General features: G+C 42.9%; 1 protein-coding gene across 1 annotated transcript in view; it reads right to left on the bottom strand.

Moving 5' to 3' along the window:
• Positions 1–2,042: 2,042 nt before the first annotated feature.
• Positions 2,043–22,267, bottom strand: part of LOC126297821 (dihydropyrimidine dehydrogenase [NADP(+)]) — a 280,937-nt gene continuing 260,712 nt past the window's right edge. The window contains exons 19-20 of the mRNA XM_049989053.1: positions 8,045–8,153; positions 2,043–2,588 (exon numbers count right to left, since the gene is read on the bottom strand). Of these exons, the coding sequence (XP_049845010.1) occupies positions 8,075–8,153 (79 nt within the window). The 3' untranslated portion in view covers positions 2,043–2,588; positions 8,045–8,074. The remainder of the gene's footprint in view (positions 2,589–8,044; positions 8,154–22,267) is intronic.

Raw genomic sequence — 22,267 nt, 5'->3', positions numbered from 1 at the left:
ATCAGATTAGGTTTCTGACGACTCCTCCTACTATAGGATTTTTATTATGGACACTCGAATTTTCGCTTTAATTACGAGCGAACCGATAAAAGTATCGCAAAATGTGATACACCAATATTTTACTTGTTTTATTCTGCATAAGGTTATATGCAGCACTTTAGTCTTACAGTCAAATTCATATTTTTTTTCTTATTCTGGTACGGATTTTGCGATTATAGGCGTCTTCGGAAGGAAACGTTCACTTTAAAAATGTATGGCTTGCGATGTATTTGTACGAAGTTAATGAAATTTTAATACATCACAGCCAAATATATTGTTAATGTAAATCTCAAGTTACAACATTTTCCGATCACCCAAAAAACCACGATAGCGCAAAATAAATCAATAATCAAAAACTTTGTCATATCGTGGAAATTTCAATAAACAATACAAAGTTCTTACTCATTATCTGTGTTACTTCAAAATAGGATCAAATAAGATCAAAATACAGGTATAGTACTGGAATAAACCAAGTTTGAAGGGCAATGTGCCTTCCACTTATTTTCTATTGTGAATGAGTGGTGAGTCATGAAAAAGAGCTAGTTCATTTCAGGGAGTGAACAGTTCTGATCCGATCTCTGAAAAGAACAGTTTTGCCCATCTCTAATCCCATGTGTGCGCTGACGGTCGGGTGTCAACGGCGCGCCTCATCCGAGCGCAGGGGTCCGTGCTTTGCCCCCTGCTGTACTCCCTCTTCATCGCCGACGTCTCGAAGACGACGCCGAGGGAAACATCTGGCGCTCTACGCCGATGATACCGCACTCTACACGCGCAGCATGAACGCGCAGCTGATACTTCGACGCCTGCAACGAACTTGGAGCGTGGGCCACCAAATGGCGGCTCAAGTTCAACGCCGGGAAGAGCCGGGCGGTGGTGTTCGTGCGGCGCCACATACCCGACGCGCTGCCGCAAGTACGGATCGTGGTAGGTCCCATCCCGTGGTCGCGCACAGGAAGGTACCTCGGCGTCACCCTGGACCGACGCCTGACCTGGGGTCCACATATCAGGGAGCTGAGGGGCCGAGCGCTCGGACGGACCCAACCCCACGACGACACTGCCCCCTCACTGCGGCCTCTCGCTCGATCTAGCACTCATCAGGCCGAGGGACTACGACGCTCGTCTGCTGCACGACATCGCGGGAATCTCGTTGTTGAAGCGCCGCTTCTGCGCGCTCGCAACCACTTTCTACGAGTCGGCGAGGGCATCACGCAACCCGCTGGTCAGTGGACTGGGAAACCAACCCCACTGGCGGCCAGTGACCAGATGGGCTGACCTGCTACTGGAATAACTTCCGGGACCACAAACCAACTAAGAATCTACGACGCACGAACAGCAGGCCCTGCTTAACCTGCTCCAAACGTGCATTGAATGCACGTGAGTCACGCACGCATGCAGGAGCTCAGTTCGTCAGCGCACCTGACGATGGCGACACGTCTGGTCGCCGAAACATTGTGCCCGTTGGACTCTATGGACCGGCAGTACACCCGTGGACTGTTTGAGCAAGAAATACGCCGGGAGAAGCTGAAGAATCACAACCGATGATCTTGTTCACGTGAATCGAGAAAATCATCTGCGAAGGGAAATTCAGAATAAGCGAAGAGGAATCTTGTCAAATATGGTAGCGTCAAAGAGTCCAGCATCTGGTCTTGGAGGAGGAAATGCTAAGAGAACGTCAGAGTTCTATGCTTTAACGAAGTGACAGTTTGTCTAAGCTGGACGTTACCCACGAATTTTACCATTTTAGCAACATAACATTTTTTTTACGATTTAGACACCATTCTTAGAATTTTCACTCGGTCTCACTTCCGAGACTGTTTCGGAGTACTGAAGAACCCACAGCAGCTGGATTTTGGTCGCACATTGAGACGGAGCAAGCCAGGAGACTTTCGCCGAAAGTGATTGAGGAAAGCCTAGAGTGGCTTGTCAGAGACCTGGATATGGATGCTTCAGCTTTATCAGTGCAGTCTCCAGGAATATTCCCTTTGTTCATAAGATGGCATCTATTACGTATTTCCACAACCAATACATTCTTTATTTAGATTTTTACTAGACATACACTTGTATTACACTTTTTGTTTATAATACACACAATACTTTCACAAACTTTATTATATTTGAAACTGAAAGAAAAGAAAGACTTAAGAAAAGGTCAAGATTTTTAAGAAGTAAACGAGCAAAATATAATTTTGAGCAGTTGTTGTTTCTTAAGTGATCAAACTTCTATTTGACACCACGTAGCATTTTTCTCGAACTGACTGCCGATTTCTTAAATTTGCTTAACGCATACTTTTTCATGTCACACCGCGCGAAACCAAATCTTGAGAGCCAGTATGGTTTTGTTTCTCGCAATTTCCCGCTTGGAGACATGATAGGAGATCCTTTCCGGAAATTTTTATTGCTTTAAAGAAAACTGTTATGGAATCTGAAAGCAGCCGACAGTTCCTGGTAACGTGCGAAGTTCATTAGAAGATAACCGTACAGCAGCGCACTGTGGACATGGCAACATGATGGCCGACGTACTGAACTCTCTCACTTGTGAATCTCGAAACCTGTAAAGGAAAGGAAAAATATTCAACAACAACTCTTAACTTCACACGTAATATTTAGATATTTGTGCAGTATTAACTATTAGAGTACACTTTAGATGCATGGAAGCTACAGATAACAATTTTCTGTGGGTCAAGTAGTAGAGATATTTTCATCTTCAGAAAACAGTTGATAGTCCACTTATTACAGTGGCAATCCTTTTCATCAAATGTCTCAAGACAAATTTTTCTAGATAAGGAGACAGAACATTGAACGTGATCAACAATGTTATGGGTGAGGTCCTGCAAGGTTCAGGGCTAGGTCCTGCCCAGTACTTGTCTTTCACAAATGACATACTGAAGTTGGACATATATAAATTGTTTTTAAAGTGTTTTTAAGTGTTTTTTATTTCGCAGAGGACAATAATAGCCCAGAGAGCTTGCCTAGTTTTGTTAACACCTCTTGTTGGCAGACCAAGGTTGTTTTTAAAACATTAGGCTAAAGGCTTAGAGCCTATGACAGCTTAATATATCAGTGATTTTTATATTTTCACAAGTGATACATGTGAATCTGAACTCTTGAAACATAAGTTAGGTTTGGAATTCAAAGTAAAGGAACAGCTAAAAATTGTTCAGAGATGAAAATCAAATATGAAAAGATAAATGGAATGTTGATTTTGAATCAAGAGAAGTATATTGATCGGCAGTAGGAAAGATTCAGTATCGTTGCAAAACTGTAAAAACTGATGTTGGAACTAAATTTGATTTTCTAATTGAAAAAGAAAATAAAGTAGATGATGTTCCTTTTCAAGCTCTAATAGGTAGTTTAATGTATTTGTCTGTACTTACGAGACCAGATATTTCAATCAGTGTCGGCTAATTAACCAGTTGAATTAATTCATATTCTAACAAGGATTGAAAATGTGCTAAAGGAATTTTGAGATCTTTAAAGGAGGCTAAGGCTTATTGTCTGACGTTTAGTGAAGTAGATTTAGAATTATGTGGTTTTGTAGATACAGAGTGGAAAAATTGGTCCCAAGGAAGTAAGGCATATATTGGTTTTATTTTTAAATTGTGTGGATCTGTAATTTCATGGCAAATTGCTAAGCAGAAACTGTTGCTGCCTCTAGCACAGAGTCTGCGTGAATGGCTCTTTCTAAGGCTTATCATGAGACATTTTATTTAAGGAATTTGATGCACGAATTCAGAGGCTATAACAAGTGTATAACTTTATTTAATGATATCCAGAATACATTAAATTTGCCCATTGATCCTTCAAATCATAATGTGTCACAGCATATTAATGTTAGACATTATTATACAAGGGAAGTTGTGTCTAACGCAGCTGTAAAAACGTTGTATTTACAAACAAGTGATATGCCAGCAGGCATAATGACAAAGTGATCAAAAAAAGATGAACATTATGAATTTATAAACTGTATGGGTCAGGATATTTTTAAGAAAATCATTTGAATGTTTTTATGTTAGTTTGTTGAGTTTAATCAAAAGCATTCAGCAGTTGGAAAGATTCGATATAGCTGCAAAACTGTCAAAACTGATATTGAAATTAAATTTTATTTTCGAAGTGAAAAAGAAAAGAAGATTGATGATGTAGCTTAATGTATTTGTCTATACTAACAAGACCAGGTATTTCAATCAGTGTGAGCTATATAAGCCAGTTAAATAAATCATATTCTAACAAGGATTGGAAATGCGCTAAGAGAATTTTGAGATATTTGTTGTGTGAAGTTTCCTGAAGGAGATTTAGAATTACGTGGTTTTGTAGCTTCAGATTGGAAACTTTGGTCCCAAGAAGAAAGTCATATATTGGTTTTATTTATAATTTGTGTGGCTCTGTAATTTCATGGCAAAGTGCTAAGCAGAAAATTGTTGCTCTTTCTAGTACAGAGGCTGGGTGTATGTCTCTTTGTGAGGCTTATCATGAGACAATTTATTTAAAGAAATTATTGCATGAATTCAGAAGCTATAACAAGCGTGTAACTTTATTTAATGATGTTCAGAGTACATTAAATTTGTCTGTTATTCATTCAAATCATAAAGTGTCACAGCATACTGATGTTAGTTAGATATAATTATACAAGCGAAGTTGTTTCTATCACAGCTGCAAAAACATTGTATTTACAAACAAGTGATATGCCAGTAGACATAATGACAAAGCGATAAAAAAGACGAACATTATGAATTTATGAACTGTGTGTGTGTGGACTTCAGTCCAGAGACTGGTTTGATGCAGCTCTCCATGCTACTCCATCCTGTGCAAGCTTCTTCATCTCCGAGTACCTACTGCAACCTATATCCTTCTGAATGTGTTTTGTGTATTCATCTCTTGGTCTCCCTCTACGATTTTACCCTCCACGCTGCCCTACAATACTAAACTGGTGATCCCTTGATGCCTCAGAATATGCCCTACCAGCCGCTCCCTTCTTATAGTCAAGTTGTGTCACAAATTTCTCCTCTCCAATTCTATTAAAAACCTCCTCATTAGTTATGTGATCTACCCATCTAATCTTCAGCATTCTTCTGTAGCCCCACATTTCGAAAGCTTCTATTCTCTTCTTGTCTAAACTATTTATCGTCCATATTTCACTTCCATACATGGCTACACTCCATAGAAATACTTTCAGAAACGACTTCCTGACACTGAAGTATATACTCGATGTTAACAAATTTCTCTTCTTCGGATACGCTTTCCTTCCCGTTGCTAGTCTACATTTTATATCCTCTCTCCTTCGACCATCATCAGTTATTTTGCTCCCTAAATAGCAAAAGTCCTTTACTACTTTAAGCGTCTCATTTCCTTATTAACTGTCTGGACCAAGATATTTTTAAGATAATCATTTGAATGTTTTACGTTAGTTTGTTGAGTTTAGTCAAAAGCATTCAGATGAAAGTCTGTGGACTCGTGTGAGCCATGATCTTTGTTTGTCATTGCTTTTGTGTGCCACTGAACTTGCTTTGCTCATTCTCACTACTCGTCCACTCGATCGCCTGTCACTTGGCAGTGTGCACATGCTGCTGCGTCATATCCTGTCTTCGTCGTATAGCATCTCATTTAGCACACAATGCAGTATAAATGTGTGGTCTGATGAAGTGTGCAGTAGTATTAGTGTGCTCAACACACTTAGTTCACTGGCAGTATCCACATCCGATAGTATCCTTCCGCAGAACTTTCTGGAGAATGCTTTGCCTAAATTTCTGGAGGACGTTTCCTTGCAGTTGTGCTCTAGTTTGTGATTTCAGTATGATGATGCTCCAGCGTACTTTCATTGTAGAGCCAGGCTATATCTCACAGATAGCTTCAGGCAGAAAGAAAATGGGAGGGGATGCCTAGTCCCTCGGTCAATGCACTCCCTTGACCTCATCCCTCTTGCCTTTATCTTCTGGGGTTATGCGAAGTCCCTTATATACTCAAAAAGAGTAGGAACAGCACCTGAGGTTACTGAGTGCATCTTTGCAGCGTTTGGTACTATCAGGGGGAAGAGCGGATATTACAGAGGATCAGACAAAACACTGTTCGTCGTTGCACATTATGTAACGGTGCTGATGGTCGTCACATTGAACACTTGCTCTATAGTAGTAAAGCAGCAAATTCGGCTTACAGTATTTTATTGTACTCTACTGTCAATAAACGTATTCCAGACTAGAGTATTACGGTGTTTCATTTAGCGTATCGAATGTGTAGAAAGTGCATAGTGCCGTAGAAACTTTATTTCACATTTCCGGCTATAGGTTCCTTGTTGCAAGATGTTCTGAATTTAATATACTACCATCTCCCAAGATTTTAAAACTACGTTTGTAATACTCTGTATATACCGCTTTCCCTCCTAAGAGTCGGCAGGCGCATTTTCTCTGGTGTTGCGGCAGATATTTGCAATTTAATTTTTCCTACATGCAGCTGGAGTCTGCCCAACCAAATACTCCTCATCATGTCTTTCATGTGACGCCCAGTGTCGACGGAAGGCGTCGGTTTATTTCTCGTTACGAACACAATTGTTTGTGCGCCCATTCGGCAAAGAAGTGCCAAATTAGTCTAGCTCGATATTCGTTTTATCGAAAAGAAGTTTAAGAAGGTCTGAAACATGTGACTTACAGATCAGATTCCTTCGAATTTAGAAATTCTGTTTCATTTATTGATTTACCCTCATGCAGTGGACACAATATAGATCTTTGTGATATTTCTTTAGTGATTATTCTCCATGCTGAAGACGCTGTTTCATTGTGCACACTCCCTGAGTTACTTAATACAACACTCTACATTCTCTTAATTAGATAGGATGAAAAGCAGCTACTAGCAAGGTTCTGATACCATAACATCCGAGCTTCTCCAGGATAATACGAGGACTATTCCGAAAGTAGGGTCCGATCGGTCGCGAAATGGAAGCCACTGTGAGAATTAAAAATGTTTTATTTGATACAGTTACCTACTCCTTCCAGCTACTTTTCTACGTAGTCGCCGCTCCATCTTAAACATTTGTCCTAGCGTTGTACCACCTTTCCAGTACCCCCGTCATAGAAGACAGCCGCCTTTGCTTTCCGCCAATTCTCTACACTTGTCTACAGCTCACTGACTGTGGCATTAAGTTGTCTTCAAAACTAGCGGTTCATGTGAGCCGTGATAAAACTCATGGGCAGCCAGTTATGGGCTGTATCGTGGGTGATCAAACACTTCCCATCGAAAACGCTGCAGGAGCATCTTCATTGCCCCTGCAGAGTGTAGTTGAGAATTGCCATGAAGAAAGAACTGCAAGACAGTTGTGTTATGTGGGCCGCATGACATCAGGCGTAGTCTCTCGCTTTGGCCTTCATACTTTGCGGAAGACACTGTTTAACTAGGCATCTTCCTGTGCTCACTGTGCACTCCGAATTGAAAAAAAGCGACCTTACGCGACCGACAGGTATACTAGAGACACCACTGCCCAATACATCTCTGCAAAGCGTTATCGGACTTTCACTACGGTTTCCTTTTCGCGCCCTATCGGACCTTACTTTCCGAATAGCCATCGTATTATGAACTGCACATTTGACCGCTTTGGACAAGTTACAGAAAATAACAGTTGGCAACATTCTTTTTCATTTAAATTTTGTGGAGTATGAGCTGTGAATGGAAAAATAAGGTGATTTGTGGAGAGACCCTTTTGAAATCCAAATTGAGACAGACTAAATAATTTATGAAAGACGTATATTATGAAGCTTTCATATTTTTGTAGTTTCTTCGAAATGGAGGCAGTAGTGAGACTGGTTGGTGATTATTAATGTCTTGCTCACTAACTTTCTTGCAAAGGTGGTCTGAAAATAAAAGTCAGCATTTAAGGAATTCTTGTAGACAATTAGAGAACTATCCACGTTTATACGACTCCCCAGAAACGAACGGAAAATTTAGTAGAGAACCCCACTGAGACACGAGACATAACTTGAATTAGCAAGTGGCTTAACTATGCTGTAAATACAAAGGCGATTACCTGCTGTAAGGACTGCGATGCGCCAATTTGTCAGTACACTGGCTCGAGTGTCCCGTTTGCGAAAGGCACACCGCGCTTGATTATGTGCGGTGTTGTCCTCGGAACCATGCTGCAAAAGACAAGTAACATTCACGTCAGGCATTTTATCTTGTCGCAGTAAATTTCTATAACTTACAACCAGCTGAGGTAAGCAATAGAGACGGCTTTAGCCTACATCTAGCTATAGCCATGTTGCGAGCACTACCTTGACGCCACCACATCTAATTTTAAAGTTAGACTAACCACCTAATCCAGCTCTAGTGTTGAAAAATATATTGAGATATTAATTTTGTTTTAGGATATATTAGAAAACGCCTTTTGTAGAACCTAGTTTATTAACACACAAAAAACACCGAAACAGATGATTAATCAATTTTAAAAATAACAAAAACGTTTACGGAAAATCATCTTTCCGAACTTGAGTACTCACAATATCCTAGGCAGTGTCAGTACTTTCAGATCAACTTACAGCAGGGACCAATGAAATAAGTGAGTTGCAAGCGTTTAGCAGCTGTTGTTGTTTGTTTAGGCGGTCAAAATCGTGGTTATCAACGCCCAGTTTAGAAGCCTGTCACTAATATGAAACGGATCTGTTAATCATGATTGTATGTGAAATAAAATTAGTAACAGATAGCTTTGTGTACAAATTAATAGTTAGGCTAGTGTTGGATCATGCATTCAGCCTTGAACGACCCTCCGGAGCCGATGCCCGGGTGCAGAGCACACTTTGCACCATCTGGTGGGGTCGCCAATGTTGAGAAATTTGTCAGAAAGATGACGCTTTAACGTCTCAGCGATGGCGCGAGGTTATAGACGGAACGGTTGTTCAGTTGGACAAGGATTGAGAAGGAAATCAAGCGTGGCCTTACCTGTGGGAGTAAGTTAGAAAAATCACGGGAAATATAAGTGTGAACGGCGACTGGTTGGTAACTTTATTTATGCACAATGCGACGGTGTCAGCTGGACAATTCGTCACTCTTCCCTTCCAAGCTGAATCTTTATCCGTAACCAGTTATTTCAAAACTCGAATCAAAGATCATTCCTCTCCCTAAGAATATCTTGAACCGTTTACCCAGCGAGTTGGTGCACTGGCTGAGATATTGGACTAAGATGCTCTATTTGCCAGTGGAACAGGAAAGCAAATGGCAAGTAGTGGACAGGGTACCCTCCGCCACCCACCGTACGGTGGCTTGCGGGGTATGTATGTAGAACTAAACGTAGATGTAGAAGACTGGGATTGAAATCCCCATCCAGCCATTCAGATTTAGGCTTTCCTTGGTTTCCCTAAATCGCTCAAGGAAAATGTCATGATGGTTACTGTGGTGTCACCGCCAGACACCACACTTGCTAGGTGGTAGCCTTTAAATAGGCCGCGGTCCGGTAGTATACGTCGGACCCGCGTGTCACCACTATCAGTGATTGCAGACCGAGCGCCGCCACACGGCAGGTCTAGAGAGACTTCCTAGCACTCGCCCCAGTTGTACAACCGACGTTGCTAGCGATGGTTCACTGACTAAATACGCTCTCATTTGCCGAGACGATAGTTAGCCTTCAGCTACGTTGTTTGCTACGACCTAGCAAGGCGCCATTATCAGTTACTATTGATATTGAGAATCATGTACCGTCCAGACCGACGTTCGTCATTAATGGATTAAAATTAAGTATTCCACCAGCTACGTCCGTTTTTCTAAATTCTAATTTCCTTGTTCTGTTCCAGACCTCACGCCAGCCTGCGTGAGCTAAAACGCGTGCCTTTCGGCCTCCTCTAGTAACACGGTGTTGGCTCTCCTGCCAACCTACGTCTTCTAAACGTAACTGCCGATGGGACGTTCTTTCCTTCCTTCCTTTTTTTTTAAATACTGGATGCATTAATTTGCGCATTACACTCTGTAGATACGTTCCATTACTCAGATCAGCCACGCATAAACGTGTGCTTCGTGTGTCAATGTGTACTGGAGATCCAGAAAGCTTTTTATTATGCGAGATATTACAGATTTCCTTAGGCTGCACTTTATGGATGTTGATTATTCATATAACATACATGATGTATCGGAATCCACATTCCATAATCATATGTTTTTGGGGAAACCAACTATATCCATATATCATCATCATCATCATCATTTAAGACTGATATGCCTTTCAGCGTTCAGTCTGGATCATAGCCCCCCTTATAAAATTCCTCCATGATCCCCTATTCAGTGCTAACATTGGTGCCTCTTCTGATGTTAAACCTATTACTTCAAAATCATTCTTAACCGAATCCAGGTACCTTCTCCTTGGTCTGCCCCGACTCCTCCTACCCTCTACTGCTCAACCCATGAGTCTCTTGGGTAACCTTGCTTCTCCCATGCGTGTAACATGACCCCACCATCTAAGCCTATTCGCCCTTACTGCTACATCTATAGAGTTCATTCCCAGTTTTTCTTTGATTTCCTCATTGTGGACACCCTCCTGCCATTGTTCTCATCTCCTAGTACCTGCAATCACCCTAGCTACTTTCATATCCGTAACCTCAACCTTGTTGATAAGGTAACCTAAATCCACCCAGCTTTCGCTCCCATACAACAAAGTTGGTCGAAAGATTGAACGGTGCACGGATAACTTACTCTTGGTACTGACTTCCTTCTTGCAGAAGAGAGTAGATCGTAGCTAAGCGCTCACTGCATTAGCTTTGCTACACCTCGCTTCCAGTTCTTTCACTATGTTGCCATCCTGTGAGAATATGCATCCTAAGTACTTGAAACCATCCACCTGTTATAACTTTGTTCCTCCTATTTGGCACTCAATCCGTTTATATTTCTTCCCCACTGACATTAGATTCGTTTTGGAGATGCTAATCTTCATACCATAGTCCTTACATTTCTGATCCAGCTCTGAAATATTACTTTGCAAACTTTCAATCGAATCTGCCATCACAACTAAGTCATCCGCATACGCAAGACAGCTTATTTTGTGTTCACCTATCTTAATCTCACCCAGCCAGTCTATTGTTTTCAACATATGATCCATAAATAATATGAACAACAGTGGAGACAGGTTGCAGCCTTGTCTTACCCCTGAAACTACTCTGAACCATGAACTCAATTTATCGTCAACTCTAACTGCTGCCTGACTATCCATGTAAAGACCTTAAATTGCTTGCAAAAGTTTGCCTCCTGTTCCATAATCTCGTAGAACAGACAATACCTTCCTCCTAGGAACCCGGTCATATGCCTTTTCTAGATCTATAAAGCGTAGATACAATTACCTGTTCCACTCGTATATCCATATAAATTCAATTAAATACGTCCTTGCAAGGATAGCTGCTAACCACCGGTATCACGCCATACCACTCTTCCATGTAGGTAAAATCACGTTAAGTTAGGTGAAAACTTTTTGTTTTGTTTTACAGCAGATACGAAACTGAAACTGGTTGGCTTTTTCACCATTTGGGAGACGAGGCCATCATCTGAACGCTATGCCTATATTCACATTGAATGTCACTTGACCCACACTGGTTCCCATTGCCCAACGTGACCCACTCTAGTTCCGGTTGCCCGACTCACGTGCGATCAGCACCACTCAGGTCCTGCCATGAGTCATCTCTAGGCACCAGCACTAGATATTCCTCATATCGAACTCTGCAGTGCTTCCTGGTTCAGACAAATGTACAATCTCAATTGCACTTTTACAATGTCTCTCATACTCTACGCAGTCGGATAGGACAGGCTGTTCAAGACTCATTATAGAAAACAGGTGGGCGTATTGCGGGAGAGTTTCCGATTCGGGAATGTTTGACAGGGGTTTCCAGTTCTGGCATTTGCCTTACAGGCAAGCGAAATTTACACAGGAAAACTGCTAGGCACCAGGGTATTCAAATTATTTTTATTTTTTTATTGGGGCAACAGTGTACTTGTCATCTAAGTGTGTGTGTGTGTGTGTGTGTGTGTGTGTGTGTGTGTGTGTGTGTAGCTATTTAAGTGGATGAAAAAAATCGATAATCGATGGCTTATTAGACGAGTCGTGAAGCGTCCTGCCCTCCCAATGCATGATGGTGGAAGTGACATGCAGCTTCGAGGCTGATGTAGTGTGTGTCAGTTAGAGGCGGGGGTGTATTGGATGAGCATGTTTTTTTTCTTGTTGGTTTTATACACGAAAAGTCAGCAACAAAGTGTGTACTTTTCAGCCACACAGAAATTTTTTTATTACAATAAATATTCCAGATGTAAAAGTATGAAACAGAAATTTCCCTATAGATGGTGCTAGACATCAGTGTAGAGCCCGTGAGACCGCGTCTGCAGCGCCATCTGCTCCCTGCAACGGCCTACGACGAATGTCAAAACGCAGTAACCCAAGTTCCGTACACCGGTATCTGTTTCAAAGCCGTAAACATGTCGAGTTTGGTGCCTACAAACTACGATTTGCGGACAGCACTGGTTTTCTCTTATCATTTGAAGAAAAATGCTGCAGAATGGCATCGAATGCTTGTCGAAGCTTTCGGCGAACGCGCTCCAGGGAAAACACAGTGTTTCGAGTGGTTCAAAAAATTCGAAAGTGGGGATATTGACGTGAGAAACAACTAGTGCGAGAAACCACCGAAAACGTGCGAAGACAATGAATTGCAGGCCTTATTGGATGAAGATGACAATCAAACTCAACAGGAACTCGCGGAACAACTGAATGTGACGCAGAAAGCCGTTTCTCTTCGGTTGAATGCTATGGGAAAGATGCACAAAGTGAGAAAATGGGTTCTACATGAACTGAAAGAAAGACAGCAAACAAATCGAAAGACCACTTGTGAAATGCTGCTCCCTAGATACAAAAGGAAGTCGTTTCTTCATCAAATACTGGCAGGTGATGAAAAATGGATCCTCAGCGTCGTAAATCATGGGTGAATCCAGGCAAATCATCGACATCCTCTGCAAGACCCAATCGCTTTGGAAAGAAGACAATGCTCTGTGTTTGGTGGGATCAGAAGGGTGTCATCTATTATGAGCTGCTACTACCTGGTGAAGCCAATAACACTGCTCGGTCCCAACAGCAAATTATCGATTTAAATCGAGCATTAAGTGAAAAACGACTAGAATATGGAAAAAGGCAACTCAAAGTCATATTGCTTCATGGTAACGCCCCATCACACACAGCAAAACGGGCCAGGAAAACGATCGAGGCGTTTAATTGGGAAATATTAGAGCATGCGGTTTATTCTCCAGACTTGGCTCCGTCCGATTATCATCTATTTGCATCACTGGGCCACGCTCTCGCAGAGCAACGCTTCAATTCGTATGAATACGCTGAACAACGCTTCAGTTGTTATGAATATGTACGAAAATGGCTCGCTGACTGGTTCACTTCGAAAGAAGAACTATTTTTTGGCGTGGCATATATAGCCTGCGGAGAGATGGGAGAAATCTATAAATAGCAGTGGAGATTATTTTGAATAAAATATTGTTTATCAGTTTCAAACAACAGACGTGTAATTATTGCAACCAAGTTCCGGTTCCATACTTCTACACCCCGTAAAGTATTTAAAAAGCTATAAATATCGATGTAGTATTTTGAAAATATATGATCTTGGTTGGATGATGACGATGATGATAAAGACTGCTATTGTGATTTTCTTAGAGTTGATACATGTACACTGAGGAGACGAATGTCATCGGATAGGGATGGCACGTATACAGATGGCGGTAGTGTCGCGTACACAAGTTACAAAAGGACAGTGCATTGGCAGAGCTGTCATTTGTAATCAGGCGATTTACATGAAAAGGTTTACGACGTGATTACAGCCGCACGACGGGAATTAACAGATTTTGAACGTGGAATGGTGGCTGGACCTAGACGCATGGGACATTCCATTTCAGAAATCGTTAGGGAATTTAATATTCCGAGATCCACAGTGTCATGAGTGTGCCGAAAATACCAAATTTCAGGCATTACCTCTCACCATGGATAACGCAGTGGCCGATGACCTTCACTTAACGACCGGGAGCAGTGGCGTTTGCATAGAGTTGTCAGTGCTAACAGACAAGCAACACTGCATCATATAACGGCAGAAATCAATATGGGACGCACGACGAACGTAACCATTAGGGCAGTCCGGCGAAATATGGCGTTAATGGGTTATGGCAGCAGATGCTAACAGCAAAGCCTCTCCTGGGTTCGTGACCATATCTGTTGGACCATAGACTACTGGAAAGCCGTAGCCTGGTCAGATGAGTGCCGATATCAGTTGGTAAGAGCCGGTGGTGGGGTTAGAGTGTGGTGCAGACCCTACGAAGCCATGGACCCAAAATGTCAACAATGTACTGTGCAAGCTGGTGGTGGCTCCATAATGGTATGGGCTGTGTGTAGATGGAATGGATTGGGTCCTCTGGTCCAACTGAACCGATCACTGACTGGAAATGATTATGTTCAGCTATTTGGAGACCGTTTGCAGCCAATGGTGGACTTCATCGTCGCAAAGAACGATGTCATGTTACTGGACCACAATTGTTCTATATTGAATTGAAGAACATTCTAGAGAATTCGAGCAAATGATTTGGCCATCCAGATCGCCCGACGTGATCCCCATCAAAGATTTATGGAACATAATCGAGAGATCAGTTTGTGCACAAAATCCTGCACCGGCAACACTTTCGCAATTATGAACAGCTATAGAGGTAACATGGCTCAGTATTTCTGCAGGGGATCTCCAACAACTCGTTGAGTCCCTGCCACCTTGGGTTGCTGCACTACGCTGGGGAAAAGGAGATCCGGCACGAAATTAGCGGATATCCCGTGACTTTTGGCACCTCAGCGTATATTAGGCAGGTCGATGTTGGCGTCTGTCCATTGCTACACTGGCACACTTCTTGTGTCATTCATAATCGATTTACAGTCATTACTATCTGAATTCTATTCCTATCAATTAATAAAATAAAAGTAACGTCAGTGATTGTCACGGTTAAGCCGTCTACTTTTATATTAGTTCCTTCTCTTTACTAGAGGCTGTTTTGGATATGATTTTTTTCCGTAGTTTATCTGGGTCCGTGATGAGTAAAGATACTGAGAGAGGCCCAGGGCAATGACTTGGTGTCTGGTTGGATCCTCCTGGGAGTTTCGACTGGGCGTTCAGAGGAGACGATGAGTCCAGTAATGGTTGGTACACGCCGCAACAGAAGCATTCTTTGGGCGCCGGGCGTGTGGGCACCGCGTTGTGGAATTTTTCGCACAACACACCCTGTACAGTTTGGGGTCCGTACCTACCTTCACAGAAGTCATATGACATAGCGTGATGAACACCTGCCTCAGAATCGTATGAATAAAACGGAGAATGCACTTTATTCTCCACATTTCAGAGAACGTTCTCAGGTTCGCACGAATAAAGTGAGTCAGAGAATATACTTCACCTGAGAATGTTCTCAGCTTAAGTAAAAGGATGGGGGAACTTGCTCAACGCGAAGAAATTCCTCTGATTTCGTATGAATAAAATTAGAGAAGTTCCTCACAAGCGGCGAACAGTCCCCGTTTTTTGAAGTGTGGTCTGTAGAATACTTTGAGCTGAGTAAGTTCTGTTGAGGTTAAGTTTTTCCTAGTTTCTTTTTAGTTCAAATGGCAGAATTTATATTGCTCCGATGGCAAAAAAAGACCTACGTAGCCCGAAGAAATACTAAAGTGAGAAAGTGTAGAAGTTTATACTGGCTTAACATTAAAAACATTATTTGGCTGGCAAACTTCCTTCCCGAAAATAATGAAAAAAGAGGGGGCAACTTTTCAAACGGAGGAAAAATGAAACAGTTTTTGTGCTGTTTAGCAGACCCAGGTTTGTAGACTGGTGTAGGAGAAGACTTAGGTGTACACCAACCAACTGTGTCACTGACGTTTTCAGATGTTCATCATCACGTTTTGTCACAGCATAAACCTTATATTTTGTTATGTTAGGAATAAATAGGTGGATCAGAAAAATTAACAATTGGCTTATTACAAACCTAGCGATCTGTTTCTCGTAACAAAACTGACCGAGTGACCATTTAAGTACGTGACGCGCGAACCGTGGCACAAACTAATTGTTTCAGGTTCAATCCTTATCGAAGGATCATTATGGGTACCATTAAACAAACTCGTGTTAAAAATCTCCGACAGGGTTCACGTTTCGAGAAGGCTAGATGAAAATGTCTTAAGATTTCGTTCGCTTAATGTGTTCACCTAACTTCAATGATGAAAAAGTTTCCCAAATGTCGAAAATTCGGTAGCATCGCCAGAGAATACATTTTCGTGAACCGTCCTTGATCGTCTTAATAATTTGCTGCCGCACATAAAAGAAAAACCGAAACACAATGCAACTCTTCCAGATTGATGCCAATTCCATATTTTTACATTGAGTAGTTCCCCTGTTTGGGGGAGATTAATGGAATCTAAGACTACCAATGCGTTCTGTGCCAGTTGCGGCACACAACACAAACCTAGAAGTTTCTCAAGGAGGGGACGTAATGAGAAGGAACTCCCTCGCCAGAGGCTATGCTTGCAACTTTTTTTTCTATACGAAACTAAGCAAACTTTTCAGAATATGTTATTTTGCTCTGAGAATCTTATCCTGAGAATATTTTCTTTCTTTTTTTAATACGAGCCACAGTCTTAGGTTTTAGAACCAATGCCATTTGGCCAAAACACATTTCAAAGGAACTCTGTTTTGCACCGACGGGTAGTCTTCTGAGAACGCTATACAAGGGGAAATCAGTAACAAATAGAGACCTCTGCATTCCTTGAGAAGCAAAAGAGTTGGACTGAGTTCAAGAATTCTTTTCTCGTTGTAAGTCGATGGGCCAACTTTCTGGCTTCGCTTCACGTGGGGTGAACGCCATTTTGTCTAAAAAGTTATGAGCGTGCTCTACACTGGTTAATCTTAAAAAATTGCAGAGAAGAGGAAGACTAGGTATTTGCTGAAATGGAAAACTTAGCTGAGCAGTGGGAATACAGCACAGAATCGTTTAAGAACTTCGTACATCGGGGTGAAACGATCGTTATCGTTATAAAATTTTTGCTACGAGAAGAGAGTGTTGTCTTATTGACAAAAACAATAATAGCTAGCATTAAATGAAACAACAAGTTTACTGTTACCAGTCACCGTTTTATTTATTTCCGCGACGCGTTTCAAAGGTTTAAACCTCCATCATCGGGTGGATTTACATTTATTAGTATTACATTTGTGTGTGTGTTGTGTTACGATTTTTGGAGGATCTTGTGGCACTGCCTCCAGTGGTCACAGGTTCCTTTTGTTGTCGTAACACATCACATGTATACTGCCACATTTGTACATTTTTACAAATGTGGCCATATTTGTACATTCTTACAAACGTGGCAGTATACATGTGATGTGTTACGACAACAAAAGGAACCTGTGACCACTGGAGGCAGTGCCACAAGATCCTCCAAAAATCGTAACACAACACACACACAAATGTAATACTAACAAATGTAAATCCACCCGATGATGGAGGTTTAAACCTTCGAAACGCGTCGTGGAAATAAATAAAACGGTGACTGGTAACAGTAAACTTGTTGTTTCATTTAATGTCAGTAACAGTCACGGTAAAGCCTAACCTAAAAATGTTCGCATTAAAAAAAAAATATAGCTAGCATTTTGCGGAGCCTTTTTCACTGACGTATGGGAATTGGCGTGAGCATGTAGACAGGAGAAAATCTCTGTGCTGGTAAAGAACACTTTGGCTGATGACTCGGAACGATATGCTTCAGCTGCGGACACAGAATGATACGCCTTATCTGGGGACACGGAAGTAAGCGCGGCGTCTACAGGCGTAGAGAAGCGCTGTACTAGCGATCAACAGCTGATGTGTTGCAGTCTTCAGCAGATGGTCCTCACAACGTTCCACCCACTGAGTGCAGAATGTGTTAAGAAACTGCAGCTTGGACGAGTAAGATTACCGGAAACTGACAGTCGTGTTACTAGGATCGATTATGTTCTACAAATCTTGTCCTTTCCTCGAGTGACTGAAGGATCATTCGTGACTTGATCAGTGATGTTATCTGTTTGTGGTAGTTTCCGGTTCTTCTGGCAGATTCAGACAATCACCGTGCGTCCACTGCGGATTTGTTATCCCATAACTCATCGGCAGATTACGGTTTTATCCTATTCACCTAAACTATCCAGTCTTTACCGTGACTTTCAAGTATTCGATTAGTGGCGTCCCATGTCAGTAATTGGCAGTTTTCGTACTCTCTGCATTTGTTGAGATCGAAAAAAGTCTTGTAATACACTCCTGGAAATGGAAAATAGAACACATTGACACCGGTGTGTCAGACCCACCATATTTGCTCCGGACACTGCGAGAGGGCTATACAAGTAATGATCACACGCACGGCACAGCGGACACACCAGGAACCGCGATGTTGGCCGTCGAATGGCGCTAGCTGCGCAGCATTTGTGCACCGCCGCCGTCAGTGTCAGCCAGTTTGCTGTGGCATACGGAGCTCCAGTCTTTAACACTGGTAGCATGCCGCGACAGCGTGGACGTGAACCGTATGTGCAGTTGACGGACTTTGAGCGAGGGCGTATAGTGGGCATGCGGGAGGCCGGGTGGACGTACCGCCGAATTGCTCAACACGTGGGGCGTGAGGTCTCCACAGTACATCGATGTTGTCGCCAGTGGTCGGCGGAAGGTGCACGTGCCCGTCGACCTGGGACCGGACCGTAGCGACGCACGGATGCACGCCAAGACCGTAGGATCCTACGCAGTGCCGTAGGGGACCGCACCGCCACTTCCCAGCAAATTAGGGACACTGTTGCTCCTGCGGTATCGGCGAGGACCATTCGCAACCGTCTCCATGAAGCTGGGCTACGGTCCCGCACACCCTTAGGCCGTCTTCCGCTCACTCCCCAACATCGTGCAGCCCGCCTCCAGTGGTGTCGCGACAGGCGTGAATGGAGGGACGAATAGAGACGTGTCGTCTTCAGCGATGAGAGTCGCTTCTGCCTTGGTGCCAATGATGGTCGTATGCGTGTTTGGCGCCGTGTAGGTGAGCGCCACAATCAGGACTACATACGACCGAGGCACACAAGGCCAACACCCGGCATCATGGTGTGGGGAGCGATCTCCTACACTGGCCGTACACCTCTGGTGATCGTCGAGGGGACACTGAATAGTGCACGGTACATCTAAGCCGTCATCGAACCCATCGTTCTACCATTCCTAGACCGGCAAGGGAACTTGCTGTTCCAACAGGACAATGCACGTCCGCATGTATCCCGTGCCACCCAACGTGCTCTAGAAGGTGTAAGTCAACTACCCTGGCCAGCAAGATCTCCGGATCTGTCCCCCATTGAGCATGTTTGGGACTGGATGAAGCGTCGTCTCACGCGGTCTGCACGTCCAGCACGAACGCTGGTCCAACTGAGGCGCCAGGTGGAAATGGCATGGCAAGCCGTTCCACAGGACTACATCCAGCATCTCTACGATCGTCTCCATGGGAGAATAGCAGCCTGCATTGCTGCGAAAGGTGGATATACACTGTACTAGTGCCGACATTGTGCATGCTCTGTTGCCTGTGTCTATGTGCCTGTGGTTCTGTCAGTGTGATCATGTGATGTATCTGACCCCAGGAATGTGTCAATAAAGTTTCCCCTTCCTGGGACAATGAATTCACGGTGTTCTTATTTCAATTTCCAGGAGTGTAACTTCTTATTCATGCATATGTTAGCAGGGAGCTTTACAGCAAACAGGAATTAATATGGGCCATTGTTTTATTTCACAGTTAGATGATAACCCTGTTTGCCACCTCTTTAACACTTCAAGAGGATAAAGTTCATGAAAGAATTATAGAGTTTAATATCAAACCCCTGATTGAAGAAAACTCCTGCAATAACAGCGTGGATCCAGGAAGGGAAGCTGAATAAATAATGTAATTTTTGCTCTTCGCCAATTAATAGAAAATTGTGTAAGTAGGCTGTTTAGGTTTTTATGTCGGTAACGTCACGTAGCGCTCTGTATGAAAAGCACTGGCTATGCTGTGTGCAGTCTGTGGCTGGTTGGCATTGTTGGAATATTCGCTATTGTAGTGTTGGGCAGTTGGCTGTTAACAGCGCGTAACGTTGCGCAGTTGGAGGTGAGCCGCCACCAGTGGTGGATATGGAGAGAGAGAGGGTATAATTTTGAGAGCGGAAGATGTGGACGTGTTTCCATCAGAAAGAGTAAATTTTTAATACTGTATATCACGAACTGATATATATGATGACTTTTGAATATTATCAAGGTAAATACATTGTTTGTTCTCTATCAAAATCTTTCATTTGCTGACTATGCTTATCAGTAGTTAGTGCCTTCCGTAGTTAGAATCTTTTATTTAGCTGGCAGTATTGGCGCTCGCTGTATTGCAGTAGCTCGAGTAACGAAGATTCATGAAAGGTATAGGTTATTCTTAGTCAGGGCCATTCTTTTGTAGGGATTATTGAAAGTCAGATTGCGTTGCGCTAAAAATATTGTGTGTCAGTTTATTGTTGATCAGAATAAGTAAAGAGAGAAATGTCTGAGTACGTTCAGTTTTTCTCATCTGTTTGAAAATCAAATAACGTAAGAGGTTTATCAGCACAGTAATTCATTAATTTTTCTAAGGGGATGTTTCATAAAGTGAAGGCAAAGTATCTTGTCACGCCTGCAGAGGGGACAAGATGCGGCTGGATGGGGTTCTGCTATGCACAGTAGAATGGAAGTAGGATCAGAAAATGACTATAGACACGAGAAAAGGAAATGGAGCCTGTGGCGACAGAATTTAGATGACATTCGGGACAGGCGGCCAGCGTGACTTGGTGAAGTGTATAGGTAGACTCAAAGGCCTGGATATTTTGCAGATCGATGTTAACAAAATGAATATCTTCGGCATAATGAGTGGGTAGTATCCTCGCCGGACTCGAATATCATGACGGAAAAGGACACATCAGCGTTGGCCATCCACAGGTGGCATGGATTTCGTGTCAGTTGGGAAGACCCTCTGGCAGCATAAGCTACGAGGAACGTGTGCGCACTTCCTAATCCAGTTGCGTTGATGTTTCCGATGCTTTCCAATTGCCACCATTATTTTCGCATTTAGCTTCTCGCTTGCTCTTGGTTTTTCTCTCGGTTTCCTTTCGTGGCTTAGTTTGTGCGCTACTGACGATTTTTCGCTTTCATGTTTTGGAATTTGGTTTGTCCTTTCGGGTTTGTGAACTATTCTCGCCGTCGAGCACTAGATCCTAAAGGCCACTAAAAACCGAGACGTGGCACTCCAACATCTGGGTAGTGCGTTAATATAGATTGGTTTGGGTGGAGTGGCGTATCGAGAGGACAGATAGCGACAGCAGCTCAGATTTTTTTGAGGAAACATTGCCTTACATTAATGGAGGAAGGTAGGGTTACAGATATTATATTGGGGTGGGAATTTGCAGGTTGGTAAATTGTTCCATGAGGAAATAAAATGAAATGATCGCATGGCTCTGTTGGCCGGGAGACCCATGCCGGGAGGAATCTGACTTTGCAATGGGGACAAGGGGGCAATTTGTAGAATCGTAGGTCAGATGGTCCCTGTAGGTTAAGCATTTCAGACAGCTGTGTGGCCGGCCGCTGTGGCCAAGCGGCTCTAGGCGCTTCAGTCTGGAACCGCGTGACCGCTACGGTCGCAGGTTCGAATCCTGCCTCGGGCATGGATGTGTGTGATCTTAGGTTAGTTAGGTTTAAGTAGTTCTAAGTTCTAGGGGACTGATGACCTCAGATGTTATGTCCCATAGTGCTCAGAGACATTTGAACCATTTGAACAACTGTGTGGTTTGGTCAGTAAGATTCAGCTTTATGTCTGTGGTAGTAAATCAGTGCCCATTAGTAATTGGGTAATCGATGAAAAGGCTTCTGAGAGTATGTTGAGAAATGTGGGACTAGAGCTACTGCAGATGAGTAGGCTCTTTGGAACTGGAAATTGGGGTGATGTCGCGTTCTCACTCAGCCGCCTCTGCTGTTCTCTAAGCATCAACTCTCTTCATTAGAACAACCATGAGGTAGAGGTGCTTCGTTCCAGGAGAAATGAGTTGTGCACAAAGACTAAGGGTGAATGAAGGTTACAGCAGGAAGTTTTTACAGCAGGAGGGAATAGAAATTCAGTTGCATCAGTTCCACATGTTATTAGCTTTTGGTACCTGCCTCTGTATCCGATGTCTCTGTCGGACCACTGTGTGGTGAC

The sequence above is a fragment of the Schistocerca gregaria genome, chromosome X (genome assembly GCF_023897955.1).
Source record: "Schistocerca gregaria isolate iqSchGreg1 chromosome X, iqSchGreg1.2, whole genome shotgun sequence".
Lineage (NCBI taxonomy): Eukaryota > Metazoa > Arthropoda > Insecta > Orthoptera > Acrididae > Schistocerca > Schistocerca gregaria.
Note: the sequence above shows the minus strand (reverse complement) of the source record. Positions and strands in the feature narration are given on the sequence as shown.